Source organism: Choloepus didactylus (genome assembly GCF_015220235.1).
Source record: "Choloepus didactylus isolate mChoDid1 chromosome 25 unlocalized genomic scaffold, mChoDid1.pri SUPER_25_unloc1, whole genome shotgun sequence".
Taxonomy (NCBI): Eukaryota; Metazoa; Chordata; class Mammalia; order Pilosa; family Megalonychidae; genus Choloepus; species Choloepus didactylus.
In genome coordinates, this window is record NW_023637606.1 from 1,178,731 (window position 1) to 1,195,088 (window position 16,358).

A 16,358-nucleotide genomic window follows, 5' to 3' on the forward strand; every position below is an offset into this window, starting at 1 on the left:
ATGCGGAGAGGTGCCCTGTGCGCCACACTAAAAGCTTCAACAGCAAGTCCTCCGTCGCCGCAGATGCCCCGGGTTCACAGCCCGTGTGCAGATTCTCCCTCCCGGCTCCCGGTTCTTCCACAAGTCGGTTTGGCAGGATCCGAGTGAAGTCCACATCGGCCGGCTGGCTGCTGCCCCTCTGTGTCCCATCATCTCGGGGCTCGTCTTGTCGCTCTGTTTTGGTGATGAAACCCAGAAGACTGTCCCACAGCCGGGGGCGGCTGCCTGCGTGGGGCTGACTCTACTTCCATCCCAGGATATCTTTAAATTTGAAGCTGGCCCTGGAGGCTCCGCAGAGGCCCGTAAGAGGCTTTTGGTTTTGTCTTTTGGTAAGACCGTGTCCTGGAATGTCGTCGATTTGGTCACAGGACCCATTCACATCCTTAAAAATTGAGGACTGTTTCCGTTCTCTGGGGCTGCTATTACAGATGCCACACGATGGAGGTTATGGTCTTGGGCCTTGGAGCTTAGACGTCCAGTGCCACGTTCCCGATGGACCGTCCTTTCTCCCGGGGTCTGTAGCGTCCGGTGCTGGCTGGTCGGAGCCCCTGGTGTCCCCTGGCTTGCTTCTGTCTCCGTCTCATGGCGTCTGTTTCTGGCTCCTCCTCCAGCCCAGTTCTCTGCCAAGGCCCCATCCTTAGAAGGACACGCTTCTGGACAAAGACCACCCTGACCCCGTTAGGCCTTGTCCAAATGGGATCATCCAAGATCCCATCTTCTGAGTGAATCCAGCCCTCAGCTGATGGTGACATCTTCAGAAGTCCCATATACAAATGGGGTCACCCCAGAGGAACATGGGCTAAGGTGTGAGTGTGGCTTCTAGGGGGGACGAGTCAATCCCAAGGACCCCAAAAGAGCTCCGGTGTGTGTGCTCATATCTATCCCCATTTCCCTTCTTAGACTCAAAGGCGAATGTTTGTCCGTTCCTCTAAAGACACCGTAAACCCCTCACACCTGGTTTGCCCAAGGGACGCTGTTCTGGTTTGCTGGAGCTGCCGTTATGCAAAATACCAAAATCCTCCAGCGAAGGTACCCGATTGTTGACACACTCCCTTGGACACTTCTGTGGCCTTCAGACTGTAGTTGTGTAACTGAATAAACCCCCTTTATAAAAGCCAGTCCATTTCTGGTGCTTTGCATAATGGCAGCATTAGCAAACCGGGACAGGGTCCCCCTGGGCAGGGACCCTGGGAGGCTCTGGCAGGACTTGGAGAGGGTTTCAGATGGACCTTTTTTTTTTTAATGGATATTTTCAAACATGGGCAAAAAGACAGAGAAAAGGAGAAGCCACGAGGCAGCTGGGGTATTTTCCCTCCACTTCCCACGCAGCCTCTGCTAAGGGCTTGGGCTGGGGGGCTGGGTGGGGGGGCAGCCACCTCTGCCCTTGGCCAGCAAGTCGAGGTGCTTGTCTGCATGTGGGTGTGGGCTTGACGTCTGTTTACAGGGTGTGTGTGTGTGTGTGTGCAGATGTTTGCACGTCTGTGTGTCTGTGCTGGTGTTCACACATGCCTGTGTGTGTCTATGGTATGCACGTGTGTGTTTGCATTCTTTGTGGTGCCTGTGTGTACCTGTACTTGTGTGTATGCATGCATATGTGTACGTGTGCCCGTGTGTAGCTTTGCTTGCAGCGTGCTGTGCACACGTGTGCTTCTGTTTACACTTGTCTCGTGTGCATGTTTGTATATGCTTGCATATAGGGTTGCCTGTGTGTTCCTGTGTTTGCATTTGAATATGTCTATTTGTGTTTGTGTGTGTGTGCACTTGTGTGTCTGTCTTTGCACTTGTGTATAATTTTGTGTGCATCTTCAGGCATGGCAGCCTCGAGACCCCTCTGCTCCCAGACCGCCGTGCCCTCCCCCCACCGCAGTGGACCCCACCACCCTCCCCTCAGCTGCGAAGCCAGAACCCACGGCCTCCCCGTCCCTCCGTCCTATCTCTGTTGCTCACCGCAGCTGACCCTTTGCAAAAGTCTGGCCAGTTTTAAAAGACCTGGGAATCTGCCCCCTTCTCCCCCCACGTTGCCCCCTGGCCTCCCACCCCACAGAGGCCACATCATCTCCGTCCGGGGTCTCTCGGGGTCTCTCTGGCCCATTTCCAACTCCAGCTCCCCGCCCTCCCCTGGCCTTTCTCCCCTCGGCCACCAGGGGGCGCTCTCGGTCCCGCCAGCCTGGTGCCTGCCCTGTGCTAGAGCCTGCCGTGGCTCCCCGCTGCCCTCAGCACCCCCTGGTCCCCACTCCACCCACACCAGCCTCCTCGGGCCAGAGCCCCGGGCGCTTCAGGCCCAGCTGGAAGCCCCCGCTCAGCCTCTGGTGAGCGTGTCCTTGCTTGTCCTCCCTGGACTCTCGAGGCCCCCCTGGGGCGAGCCCTGTTTGCCCCCCAGCCCTCGACCTAAATGTGTGGAATGAGTGAATGAGGGCGGAGACTGTTATAGCTCCCCTTTGCACAGATGGGGAAACCAAGGCAGGGAGGCTCAACACAGTCTGGCCAAGCTGGCCGTCCAGACCAAGGACCCAGGCCCGTCACCCCTGGCTGTCCTGCCTCAGTGGCAGCCACACCGCTTTCCCGGAAGCCTGGCCTTGCCCTAGCAGCTCCGTCCTGCTCACCCGGGACCATTATTTTCTCCCCGTTTGAGGCCGGGCTTCTCGTGTTTGCCTCCTTAGTGCAGCTGCCAGGCTGTCTGTCCGTCCGCTGACCACCAGGCCGTCCATGTCACCCACACAGAAGGCTTGGCAGGACACCCCCAGCCCAGGCCGGGCTTGATGTCTGCGTCTGTTTTACTGACAGTCTGGTCACCAGGGGCGGCCGTGGCTCCCTCCCGGCCAGGATGGAAACTGGGGGCCCCTCTCCACATGACCACACCCCAGGGGTCCCTGGGACTGTTCAGGGAAGGAGGTGTTTTAGTTTCCTGGTCTACTCTAGCAAATACCAGAAGACGGTTCGGCTGAAACAACGGGAATGTATTGGCTCATGATTTGGAGGTTAAAAAAGTCCAAATCAAGGCGTCTCCCGGTGATGCCTTCTTCGCCGAGACTGAGGCTCCGGGGCCTGCTGCCGGCCACCCTTGGTCCCTGGCTCGTCACCCAGCCTCTCCCTTCTCTGCTGCGTCCCATCAGTTTTGGCTCCTGGCTGCTCTGTCGGTGGCTTTCTCTCCGTCTGTCTGAATCTCATTCTCTTTAAAGGACGCCAGTAGAGGATTCAGTGCCATCCTGCTCGAGCCGGGCCACCCCCTAACCGAAGCGACACCATCCACGGGTTCACACCCACAGGGACAATTGGCTTTGAGAGCCTGGATTTCTGGGGTGCACACAGCTCCCGGCCACCAGGGGAGGAGGAGGAAGACGAACAGAAACGATGGGGCGGCGATGCCAATGCCCCCAGCTCTGGAGGCCGGAAGTCCAACCCCGAGGCTCGGAGGCTGCAGGGGCCCCTTCCCGGCTCCGGTCTGTGGCTCCCGAGCTCCGTGGCTGGTAGATGCGCCGTGCCACCTCCACCCCTCATCCCGGGCCCTGTCCCGGGTGCCGCTCCCCATGGCCCCCTCCCGAGGACGCCCGTCGTGGGATCGCAGGCCCACCCTGACCTCATCTTTCCCCAGCTGTGCCGTCTGCATGGCCCTGCTCCCAAAGGCCACATTCTGCCATTCCGGGTGGAGCTGGGATCAGGGGTTCGCCCCCCGTGCAGGGACTACCTACACCAGCCTTTGTTTTCTTTGTCTTTATTTACTTACTTGAATGTCTGATAAGACTTAGTGCTTTTAGAGCAGTTATAAGTTTACAGTTTAAGTTTAAGTGACGTGGGGAAGCCTGAGCTGCTTTTCTTTCATGGGGCCCTCCAGATCTTCTCTCCATCTCTCTCCTCTGACATGTGCCCTGGAAACCTGGGCAGCTTTCTGAGGCCCCCCAGCCCTCCAGCTTCTGGATGGTTCTGCCACTGGGGTGCTCCAGGAGACCGAAGGGTGGGGGAGAGTGAAGTGGTGCCATGGGGTCCCCGGCCCCCTCCCTGCTGAAGGCCACGTTCCCACCAGGCGCCCCGCTCCGTGTGGCTCCCTGTTGCCATTCCAGCCCCTTCCGTTTTCTCCCCATGGCAGGTGAGAACTGTGCGGCTTCGTCCGCTTCGTCTCTCTTCTCCCGCCATGCTCCTTGGTAAATCCCTTTAGTAACCCCTTCTCCAATGACCCATGTGAGGAAGCCAGCACTTCCCCGATGCCCCTCCGGAGAGAACACTTGCCCCTCACGGAAGAAATGCATTCGTGACTTCACAGAAGCCACTTTCCAAACACCTCCAAGAGGATGAATGACCTGCGAGCACAAAGGCACAATTCCAAGGCCTTCCTGGGGTGGGTTTCCCAGCAGACCTCCTAGTATTATCTAGGGTTCTCTAGGGAAACAGAACCAACAAGAGATATCTGTGAATATAAGATTTTATAAAAATGTCTCACACAACCGTGGGGATGCACGAGTCCAAGTTCCGTAGGGCAGGCAGCAAACTGGCACCTCCGATGAAGTATTTGAACTCCTCAGGAAACGCTTCGCTGGCTGGCTGAAGAAGTGAAGGTCCTCTGTCTTTGTTGCTTAAAAGTCTAGATTAAACCCAGCTGATTAAATTCTCTCATTGTGGAAGACACGCCCTTCATTGATGTGATCAGTCACTGGTGCAGCCAATTGACTGATGATTTAATAAACCAGCCTTCTGAATTATTAACCAGCCATAAATGTCCTTGCAGTGACGGTTAGTCCAGTGCTTGCTGGAACAGACACCTGGGCACCATCACCTGGCCAAGTTGACACATGAACCTACCAACACACTTCCCTTCCTGGGCACTTAGGGGCGACAGAGCCCCAAGCCCCTCCTGGCCCTCATGGCCCCTGGCTGGGCAGGGTTCTTATCCCCGTGCTCCAGATGAGGAAACCGAGACCCAGTGACACGAGTCAGCTGGACGCTAGCCCCCCCAGTGGCACCCCCAGCCCCTCTCCTCAAAGGAAGTCACACAGGGGGGGCTGCTGGGCCTCCTTCCAAGAGAGACAAGAACACGATTCATCGGCTAAACTCGCGCATCGTAAATACTAGATGAGGAGGATTCTGCCGGACGCCACGCTCTGAGCTGTGCCCATTGGAAGGTTGCCCGGTCTCTTCACCCCGACAAACCAGACTGCAGTGACGGTTCTCAGATGAGCGTCTCAGGACACTTTCAAGTGTCCCTAAGGCGTGTTTCTAGTGGTAGGTGGGGTCAAGGGCATGGAAGGAGGTGGACAGACCCACAGCTGCTGCTTCCCAGGGGCCGGGCCTCGGTGTCACCACCCCTGGGCTGTGAGTGAAGCTGCCACCTGTTCCAGCCAATGGGATATGACACCGGTGCCGAAGACACCCGTGTTGAGCTTGATTAGACGGCATTACGTTGCAAAGGGGTTGGGGCCTCACTCCTGCGATTGTAGCTACGAAAACAGACTCTGTGTATGCTGCATATAAATTTATGTGCTATGCATGTTACACACGTCTCCCCAAGCCAGCTAGCTCTCTCTCCTGCTGATCTTGAAGAAGCAAGCAGCCGAAGAAAACGAACATTTGCACCCTACCAGCGAGCCAAATGGGCTTGGAAGTGGACTCTTCCCCAGTTGAGCTTTCGGGGGAGAACACAGCTCCGGCAGCTTCTCAGTTACCATCTCATGGGGCCTGAGCAGAAGACCCAGCTGAACTGGGTGCAGACTCCGACCTGCAGAAACTGTGGGGTGGCACATGCTGCATTCGGGGTGATTTCTTACGTAGCGGTAGCTGACGGATACAATAGAGATTGGCAGGTTATCTTCTCGAAAGGCGACGGTAATGGGCACCCCAGCTGGGCCTGAGCCAGAGCGGGTGGTGGGGTTTTAGAAGGCCTTTAAAAGAGGCTCAGCCCCTGTCCTTGAGGAGCTGAGAGTTTGGGAGGGCAGACCCCCCACAAACACCGGCTGTGGGCACATCTCCCAGAGGAACTAAGAAAAAGACGGGTGGGAGGGAGGCCAGAGGCTGGGGGAGTTGGTTTCTCTGCCTGATGCATCAGGGGGCCTCCCAGAAGAGGTAGCCTTCAGCCTAAGCGTCAGTGGATGAGTACGTTGGGTCTGGAGAAGCCCGGAGAAGCACAGGCTGATGGAGATGCTGGGCTGGGAAGGAGAGAGCTGGAGAGGGGAGTGGGAGGTCTCGAAGGAGGAGATAAGGCTACGAAGCAGGACCAGCCATTGAGAGAACCTTGAATTCCATCCTCACCGTCCTCCCAAAGCCAGAGGAACAAGGACCAAATTTATATTTCTAATAAGGGTGGGGATGGGAAGGGGCTGGCTGAGCTGGAGGAGAGAGAATAGGGCTGAACACAGGATGGGGCAGGGCTGCTGGAGGGAGGGGGCTCTGCGGGGGCAAGTGGCCATCAGTGAAGACCTCAAAGACCTCACCCCCCACCACCTCTGGGCACCCTTCGTTCTGCCCGGTACAAGCATAGGGGAGGGTTGGAAAGAGGGAACCCTTATCTGAGGGTGCCACGCAGCTCTGGGGGACTCATTATTCTCTCTCGTGCTCCTCCCCATGCTTGGGAGGTTGGCTCCACTGGGTGGAAACATCCAAGATGGCGCACTCTATGGCCAAGTGTTGGTGCTGGCATTTCAAAAACAGCCAGTCCCTCTTGGTAAGGAGCCGGAAGGCTGGTGGGACAGGCAGACTGGCCGGCTCATTGGGGTTGTCAGCCTCGGGCCTTGGTTCTCCTCATTGGGCGGCCGCTCCTTGTGGTGGCCTGGTGGTTTTGGGGTGCGTGTACCCCAGGAAAACACGTTTGTCAACCTAACCCATCCCTTTGATGATGAGTGGGACCTTTTTTTTTTCCCCCGGTTCGGTTTTATTGAGATATATTCACATACCCTACAATCATCCACAGTGTACAATTACCTGTTCCCAGTTCCATCAAATAGTTGTGCATTCATCACCAGAATCCATTTTTGGACATTTTCATTATTCCAAACAAAAGAATAAGAATAAAAATTAAAGTAAAAAAGAACACCCAAAACATCCATACCCCCATCTCCTGTTATTCACTTACTTTTCGTCTCCATCTTTCTACTCATACACCATCACAGAAACATGCCTAGCACAGTCTCACACCCGCACACGCACGGAGAGGGCACCTTTCCAGAAGTCTCCGTCCTCTGCTGGATTCGCTGTCCACTGCGAGTCTGCGGGTCCCAGTGCCCCCCAAACAGGACCACCAAGCCTCCCTGCACTCCCAGGTCCCAGACTCCGTCCCTGCAGGAGACCCCCAGGCCAGTCCCCCTCTGGATGGAGCATAGGAAATGGGACGAGGCCGGCCCCTGCTCCCCGTGGGTTCCTGCAGCCACCACCACTTCCCGGGGCCCCACCCTGGCCCCAGGCTGGACACGGGAGACCCAGAGCTGGCTCAGAGCCAGGCCTGCTCCCTCTAAAGTCAGCGTCTGTGCCCTGCTGGGGTCACTGCTTTAATCTCCAGAAAGTCCTGGAATCACTTGAAATGGGGAAATAGGGGAAAAGTGTAGAGTCACCGATGGGAGAATGTGGGAGCTGGAGGGACCGTCAGAGGCCCTAATCTTGAGATGGTAAATAGGTGAAGTCCCTCCCTCCTGTGCCCAGGGCAGACATCACCAATCTATAAGGAAGTGATGTCCTGCTGCCCCCTCCTCCCATTCCCAGGGCAGACATCACCAATCAATAAGCGTCGTCATGCTGGCCTCTCCCTCCCACGCCCAGGAAAACGTCACCAATCAATATGTGATGCCCGCTGGCCCCTCCCTCCTGTGTAGGTCAGGAGGAAACCGATTCGGTAGCTCAGGCAGTGCCCAATTCCATCCTTTTACGGATGAGGCTGAGATCAAGGGCAACCACAGGGACAGATCCCCCACCTGCTGCCATCATGCCTGTGAATTTCATTTCCTGGGGATTAGATTCACGATCTTTTTCCTGGTGCATTTTCAGCTCTATATACGAATCTCTCAACCCTTGGGCTGTCCATGGCTGGTTCCTGCTTGACCGTGACCATGAGGTGATGACTGTTGCCCCCTAAGAGGGCAAGGTGCTGGGGCCAGTGGGCCGAGACTGGCACAGAGCCACATCCGGCGGGAAAGCTCTTTGTAATTGGAGCTGTCCTGAATACCGTGGCTTCTTGGGCATGGCTGTGTGGTCCAGTTTATGCGCAGCTGCCACTTCCTTTGGCTCAGTGTCTTCCGCCGCTTCTGCTGGCAACAGCCCCTCCCCCTGCGGCTCCGATGTGGCCGCCCATCAGGAAATCCAGCCCCCTGCCCACCAGGGTCACCCCGGAACCCAACCTGGGTGGTTATCCATTGGCTGCATCGGTGGCTCAGAAGTGGCTCATGCCACCCAAGTCTGGCCAGTGAGAGTCTTTCTTGAGATTTTATAAAGATACTGAATGGGAAATTCTATTTGCTACCCCACCCTCCACCAAAGAAGGAAGAAACCCACTCATGGTAAAAGAATGAGCTCAAGGCAAAGAAAGAAAGAGAAGTTCAAATGATAGGTGTTCAGATTTTTGCCAGCTGCAGCCATGACTGAAGCTGGCCCAGACCCACCGCAGTCTTCTCAGCTACACACGTCAATGAATAACCTCATTTGGATTAGCCAGTGCATGAGTCAGTGTGCCAGTTTGGATATATTACGTCCCCCAGAAAAAGCCATGTTCTTTAATTCAGTCTTGTGGGGGCAGACGTATTAGTGTTGATCAGGTTGGAACCTTTGGATTAGGTTGTTTCCGTGGAGCTGTGACCCACCCAACTGAGGGTAATACCTTTGATTAGATTATTTCCATGGAGGTGTGGCCCCACCCATTCAGCATGGATCTTGATTGGTTACTGGAGTACTTAAAAAAGAGCCACTATGTCTTCAAGGTTCATCCATGTTGTCATATGTTTCACCAGATCGTTCCTTCTTACTGCCGCGTAGTATTCCATCGTGTGTATATACCACATTTTATTTATCCACTCATCTGTTGAAGGACATTTGGGTTGTTTCCATCTCTTGGCAATTGTGAATAATGCTGCTATGAACATTGGCGTGCAGATATCTGTTCGTGTCACTGCTTTCCGATCTTCCGGGTATATACCGAGGAGTGCAATCGCTGGATCGAATGGTAGCTCTATATCTAGTTTTCTAAGGAACTGCCAGACTGACTTCCAGAGTGGCTGAACCATTATACAGTCCCACCAACAATGAATAAGAGTTCCAATTTCTCCACATCCCCTCCAGCATTTGTAGTTTCCTGTTTGTTTAATGGCAGCCATTCTAACCAGGGAGTGAATCTCCCTGGCAATGTGGAATATGACTCCCAGGGAGGAATGTAGACCTGGCACCGTGGGACGGAGAACATCTTCTTGACCAAAAGGGGGATGTGAAAGGAAATGAAATAAGCTTCAGTGGCAGAGAGATTCCAAAAGGAGCCGAGAGGTCACTCTGGTGGGCACTCTTATGCACACTTTAGACAACCCTTTTTAGGTTCTAAAGAATTGGGGTAGCTGGTGGTGGATACCTGAAACTATCAAACTACAACCCAGAACCCATGAATCTCGAAGACAGTTGTATAAAAATGTAGCTTATGAGGGGTGACAATGGGATTGGGAAAGCCATAAGGACCAAACACCACTTTGTCTAGTTTATGGATGGATGTGTAGAAAAGTAGGGGAAGGAAACAAACAGACAAAGGTACCCAGTGTTCTTTTTTACTTCAATTGCTCTTTTTCACTCTAATTATTATTCTTGTTATTTTTGTGTGTGTGCTAATGAAGGTGTCAGGGATTGATTTAGGTGATGAATGTACAACTATGTAATGGTACTGTAAACAATCAAAAGTACAATTTGTTTTGTATGACTGCGTGGTATGTGAATATATCTCAATAAAATGATGATTAAAAAAAAAAAAAAAAAAAAAAAAAAAAAAAAAGAGCCACACAGGCCCAGACGCTTGCTGCAGCCAAGAGAGACACTTTGAAGAATGCACAGGAGCTGAGAGAGGAGCTGGAACACAACCTGTGATCAGCAGACACCAGCCACGTGCCTTCCCAGCTGACAGAGGTGTTCCGGACGCCACTGGCCTTCCTTCATTGATGGTACCTGATTGTTGATGTGTTATCTTGGACACTTTATGGCCTTAAGACTATAACTCTGTAGCCAAATAAACCCCCTTTATAAAAGCCAATCCATTTCTGATGTTTTGCAAAACGGCAGCATTAGCAAACCAGAACAGTCAGGATAGGCTCTGCTGCTATAACAAATAGACCCACAAAAGCTTCATGGCTCAAACACAAAAGAAGTTTATTTCTTGCTCAAGGCAGGTGATCCACCTGGTGATTCCACAAGTGAAGATTCTCTCACCAGCCTGTTGGACTCATCTATGTCCTCTGCCTCCAGCGGGCAGAAGGGGAGGAGACGAGGGTGGACGTGGGTTTCTTTAATGAGCCTGGATATGGCCCGTGCTGCTTCTGCTTTCATCCCATGGGCTAAAACTGTGTGCCAGGAAGAAGAAATAGGTTTGCTGGACACAAAGGTGTGTCTGCCACAGCTGGTGTGACTCAGTTTCCCTCCTGCAACTAAATGAGGCCCAACGGGTACCAGCCCCGTCTCCCAGCTCCTGCCTGGCGGGTGGCCCCATCACGCCAATCCCTGACTCTGTCTTCACACGACTTCTCCATGGGTCTCTGTGGGTCCCTCTTTTTATAGGGTCACCATCATTGGAGTGATGGCCCTCGCTTCTCCGTTAGGATCTCAGCTCACACCTTAACAAATCACATGTACAAAGACGCTTTTTCCAAATAAGTTCACATCCTGAGGCTCCAGGTGGGCGTGAGTTTTTGGGGGACACTGTTGAACGTGGCACACTCGTCCAGGCCTTGGCCCCCAGGGAGTGGGGTGAGCAAGGAGCTCCCCATTGCAACGTGGCAAATCCCCACACTCAGGGTGACTAATGCATCCTGGTTCGTCCGGGACTTTCCTGGTTTGGGCCCCATAACTCCCACGTGTGGGGAGATCCCACAGTCCCAGGCCGACTGGGAAGGTGGGTGTTTTGGTTTGCTAAAGTTGCCCAATCGCAACAGACCAGAAAGGGGTTAGCTTTTATGATGGCGATTTATTAACTTACAAGTTCACAGTTCTCAGGCCATGAAAATGTCCAACTCAAGGCAGCGATCAACAGGTGATGGTTTCTCCCCAAAGCCCAAGGCACACGGTGATGTCTGCTGGCCCTTCCATTCCGGGTCTCATTGCTTCCAGCTTCTGGCTGCAGTGGCTTCCCCTCTGTTTCTGTGGTTTCTCTCTGCTTCTGTGTGTCCTCTCTCAGCTTCCCTGTGTCGCTCCATATTCATCCTGTTTCTGAAGGATCCCGTAAGAGGTTTAAGACCCACCTGAATGGGATGGAGCACATCTTAAGATCCTACTCACTGAATGATCCAACAGATTAGCTGCATGCATGTGATTTTCTGGGGTCCATAAAGCCTCCGAACCATCACAGTGGGTCTCCCTATGCAGTATCTAAACAAGCAAACAAACTGCAGAAGTCTATCACCTGGACATTTAGCATAAGCCAGGTACCAGTGCTGGCTCCTGATTGGCTCAACCTGGGCCAATCAGAGGCGGCCAGGAGGTCACATGGTAATGGTTGCCCTTGGGCTAATTCTGGCCAGAGAGGAGGGGGAGGCAGGTCAGGTGGACAGCCCCCCCACCCCAGGAGCTGCCGCATCCCCAGGAGCTCAGTTTCCCTGAGGCTGCCGCCAATGCTGACCCCTCATGGCCTTGCCCACGTGTCATCTGGCCTTAGCTTGTCACAGGGGGTTGTGTGCATATGGGGCCAGGCCAACTCTGGGTCTGGGGTTGGGTGCTGCTCCCCACCCCCCAGTATGGGACCTGAGTTAAGAGCTGCAGGGTTGGAGGTTCAAATCCAAGAGATGGTGGGTGTGCTGGTTTGAATCTGTTATGTACCCCCAAAAGACTATGTAGTTTTAATCCGCTCCTGTGGGGGCAGACCTACTGTGGGTGGGACCTTTTGATTAGGTTGTTTCCATGGAGATGTGACCCACCCAATTGTGGGTGGGACCCACTGATTAGATTATTTCCATGGAGATGTGACACACCCATTCAAGGTGGGTTTTAATTAGTTTACTGGAGTTCTTAGAGAGCTCAGAGCCCACACCACACAGACCCAGACACTTGGAGATGCAGACAGAAAGATGTGTGGCGATGCTAATCTAAAGGATGAAGTCCAGAGTTTGCCCCAAAGAAGTTAAGTGAGAACCCATAGGTGCTTAAAGAGAAGCCACTGGAATCAGAAGATGAAAGCAATGCAACTTGGGAGTAAAGGACCAGCAGACGCCAGCCATGTGCCTCCCCAGGTGACAGAGGTGTTCCGGACACCATCAGCCTTTCTTCAGTGAAGGTATCCTCTTGTTGATGCCTTAGTTTGGACACTTTAATGGCTTTAGAACTGTACATTTGTAACCTAATAAATCCCTTTTACAAAAGCTGATCCATTTCTGGTATATTGCATAACGGCAGCTTTAGCAAGCCGGAACAGTGGGCAAGACACTTTTTCTCTCTCAACCTCAGTTTCTGCATCTTGAAAATGGAAATGGAGAAGTCAAAGAGCCTTCCCTTGGGGGGAGAGGCCTGGCTGCAGGGAGCACCAATTCAGTGCAAACCAGGAGGAAGCCCTGAGCCCCAACCTCACGGTCTCTCCACGAGGGGGAGAGAGAAGGGGGTACTTGCTGCCCGTCTCCTTTTCCCACTCTACACCTGGTATGCAACTGTAGGGAAGCTGGGATGTTGTTCTTTCTGGGGGACGGGTGATGGGGGAACTGGTCGTTGTCTTTACAAAGTTTATATTACTGTATGGATCGCTCCAAAGAGGCTGTTGCCCACCTCCAGCTTTCCCATGGTGTTCCCAAGATTACAGCCAAAAGGAACCAGGAATGTGTGGATCACACCTGAAGTGGGTTAGAAATGAGGAAGCATTAAAGGCCTTTTGCTTTTCCAAAGGTCCCAAGTGAGTAGAGAGAAATGCATTCGTTTGAGGCAGAAGGTTCTGTGCTGAAAATCTTTCATTCATTAATTCAAGGATTCCCACAATATAATTGGTGGGGCCTATTGTTAGCCAGAATTTATAGACGAAGAGGGAAGGGCCAGAGAGGGGTGGTTTGGAGCTGTGTGTGCCCCAGAAACACATGTTCTTAAACCGAATCTGTTCCTGTGGGTGTGAGCCCATCGTAAGTAGGACCTTTTGATGAGGTAACTTCATCAGCTGAGGTGTGGCCCAGCTTGATCAGGATGGATCTTAGTCCTATTACTGAAGTCCATTGTAAGCAAAAAGAAATTCAGACAGAGAGAGGAGAGAAATCCACAGGCAGCTAGAAGTTAAAGGTCAGTGGAACCCCAAAGAGCATGGAGGGGCCGGGAGAGGCCACCATGTGCTCTGCCATGTGACAGAGGAGCCTGGGACCAAGGATCGTAGAAGCCAGCCGAACACCAGTCTCTGGGAAGAAAGCACTGCTTTGATGATGCCTTGACTTGGACTTTCTCTGAGCCTCCAAACCGTGAGCCTATAAATTTCCATTGTTTATGCCAGTTCATTGAGCAGTCAAGGAAACTAAGGAAAAACTAAATCAGTGACCCACCTAAAGGCATATAGCATCTGACTGGCATAACTGGGCAGTGCCCTGACGTTGCTGGTGAAGGAGACTGACGTTAGACAGACACACTTCGGCGTGGTCACAGTCTGGAAGGAGAGGTGTGTGCTACCTTGAGAATAACTGGGGACCCGGCTGCGGCTTCCTCCAGCAGGTGACCTTCCAAGGGGGACCTGAGGGAGGAGGAGGACTGGGGAAGCCCTGTCTGCCTCTGCCACCCTGCTGGGGCACAAGGACTGCGTTCTGGAAATTCAAGGCTCCCCACTTTGGCCCCCAAATGTTGCCATTCAGTCTCCCATTGTAACGTTTTTATTCATGCGGCCCCATTTGGCTATAGCACAGCACGATCATAACCAGAGTCGAGCTGTCTTCTTCCCAATACTTTGGCTTCTAGCTTTCAGCCCTTGGGGTTCTGTTTCCGCATCGTGTCCATTCATTTATTTGCTCACGGCCCGCCCCTCTTTCCCAGGACTGAGCCCTCCAGGGACAAGGAGGCCAAGCGTCAAGCTCACTGTTCTAGTCTCAGAGCCAGGCGGGCGCTTCCTAAATATTCCCACTGATGCGTCTCCTGCGAATTTAAAGGTGCCCCGGCCCAGGGCGTGCGTGGGGTGCGCGGGGGGACCTTCCCCAGCAGCCACGCCTGTTTGCGGATCGCACCGAGTGAGCGCCGGCTGTGTACCCGCGAGGCCGGCAGTGCCCTTGGCCGGAAGTCGTGGTCCCCTGCAGGCCCCTGTCACTGCCCGGGCCGGGACCCTCCCCCTGGCCCCTCGTCCGCGTCACCGTGTCCCCCTGAACGGCCCACCCGCCGCGCTGTTCCGGGCGCCACCGTCCAGCACTGCGCTCCCGCGGGCCGCGGCACCCAGATGGCACCATGGCCCCCGCCCCGGCATCGCCACGTTCTGGCCGCTCCGGCGGGAGGAAGCCCACTGCTTCCGGCTCCGGGCGCCCACGGGCCACCCCACGCGGGACCACGCCCGGCGGTGACGTCAGGTGGCGAGACCGTGACGCCACAGAGGCGGCAGGGCGGTGCCCGGGTGACTGGCCACGCGTCGCCATGGCAACGGCGGGGCGGGGGCTGGCGGAAGCCCCGCCCGCGGGGAGGAAAAGCCGCACGCTCTCGCCGCGGCTGAGTGTGTCTGCGGGCCCCGCGGACAGGTCCCCTATGGCCCCAGAGCGGCCGCAAAGCACGGCGCCTGTCGCGCGGCGTCACTCGACGTCGCAAAGCGGCCGGCGGGCCGGTGCGGCCCCGCCCAGCGCTGGGACGTCACGGCCTCGGCCCCGTGGACGGCGCCTGCGCACTGGGCCGCGCACGGCCGCCGCCCCCCGCTGGCCGACGCTGGCGGCGTAAACGCGCGGGCCCCTGTGGCGGCGCGGCGGCGCTGCGGGACGCGGCTGCGGGAGCCCGGGACGCGGGCGGCGCGGGACGGCGGCGGGGGACGGCGGCCCCCGCCCCGAACATGCGGAGGCCCGCTGGGGCGGCGGCGGCGGCGCGGGAGCGGGGGCCGGAGCCGGAGCGGGAGCGCGAGCGGGGCCCGGAGCGGGGGCCGCGCCGCTGAGGCGAGCCCGGGCCGCGGAGCCACGGCCGCGGCGGAGGCCCAGAGGTAAGGACGCCCCCGACGGCCCGGCAGGCGCCCCCAGGGCCCCGCGGACCCCGCTCCTCGCCCGGGTCCCAGCCCTGCTTACCCCTCGCCCCTCACCGGGTCCCAGCCCCGCGGACCGCCGCCCCTCACCCGGGCCCGAGCCCCGCGGACCCCCGCTCCTCGCCCGGGTCCCAGCCCCGCGGACCCCTCGCCCCTCACCCGGGTCCCAGCCCCGCGGACCGCCGCCCCTCACCCGGGCCCCAGCCCCGCGGACCCCCGCCCCTCACCCGGGCCCGAGCCTCCAGCCCCGCGGACCCCGCTCCTCGCCCGGGTCCCAGCCCTGCTTACCCCTCGCCCCTCACCGGGTCCCAGCCCCGCGGACCCCCCGCTCCTCGCCCGGGCCCCAGCCCTGAGGACTCCTACACTAGCCCCGAGGACCCCACACTCCAGACCCAGACCCTGTCCCCGAGCCCTGAACCCCCAATTCCAGGCCCAGTCGCCTGCCCTGCTGCTCCCCACACTGCCGACCCTGCCTGTCCCCTGTGCCCCGGCCCCGCGGACCCCACCCTGGCCCCTGCCGCCCGTGGCGCCCACACTGCAGACAGGAGCGGGGGGCTGTGTCGTGGGTGGACCTGTTGCGGGGTGCGCTCTGGCGCCCCGCTCCCCGCCCGCCCTCCCCTTTCCGCCCGGCCCGGCTTTGTTTTCCGGAAGCCTCCATCTGGGGGGGCGGAGAGCGGGAGCGGCGGCAGTCCCGCCCCGGGCGCCGCGAGGCCTCCCCAGCCCGCTCGCCCCAACTTTCTCTCGGGAAGGAAGACTCCCGTTTGGGGGCCAGGGGACCCAGAAGGAAGCCGAGGGCCTGGGGGGACGCCCAGCACCCAGGCAGGCTGGGGAGCAGCTCTCCCTCCGCCCGGCCTTGTTGACGGGGTGTGGGGGTAGGTGGGGTCCCCGTTTGCCCGCTGGGCCCCCCACGGCGGGGCGCAGGTCGGGGCGGTGTCTGGGCATGGGGGGCTCTCCGTCGGGCCGTCCTCCAGGGCTCCATCCTGCCCCAGGTGAGCAAAAAGGCCCGGTGGGG

At 56.6% G+C, this 16,358-nt stretch overlaps 2 protein-coding genes across 3 annotated transcripts in view; both read left to right on the forward strand.

Moving 5' to 3' along the window:
* Nucleotides 1-15,699, forward strand: LOC119525206 (basic proline-rich protein-like). The gene is made up of 7 exons (XM_037823807.1): nucleotides 1-123; nucleotides 2,184-2,348; nucleotides 2,700-2,763; nucleotides 3,306-3,554; nucleotides 14,289-14,740; nucleotides 14,862-15,307; nucleotides 15,414-15,699. The coding sequence occupies exons 1-7, from the start codon at nucleotides 1-3 to the stop codon at nucleotides 15,697-15,699; spliced, it is 1,785 nt and encodes a 594-aa protein (XP_037679735.1).
* Nucleotides 15,212-16,358, forward strand: part of CSNK1G2 (casein kinase 1 gamma 2) — a 24,504-nt gene continuing 23,357 nt past the window's right edge. For both annotated transcript variants that reach the window (XR_005214935.1, XM_037823828.1), the window contains exon 1: nucleotides 15,212-15,307. The gene's annotated coding sequence lies outside the window, so the exon portion shown is untranslated. The remainder of the gene's footprint in view (nucleotides 15,308-16,358) is intronic.

Bases quoted from the DNA above. Each gene is read 5' to 3' on its own strand.
- LOC119525206 (XM_037823807.1), top strand. From the start codon at position 1: ATGCGGAGAGGTGCCCTGTGCGCCACACTAAAAGCTTCAACAGCAAGT. The intron at 124-2,183 runs GTCGGTTTGGCA...CTCGGCCACCAG, and splicing joins GGCTCCCGGTTCTTCCACAA to GGGGCGCTCTCGGTCCCGCC. The intron at 14,741-14,861 runs GTGACTGGCCAC...CCCCGCGGACAG, and splicing joins GGCGGCAGGGCGGTGCCCGG to GTCCCCTATGGCCCCAGAGC.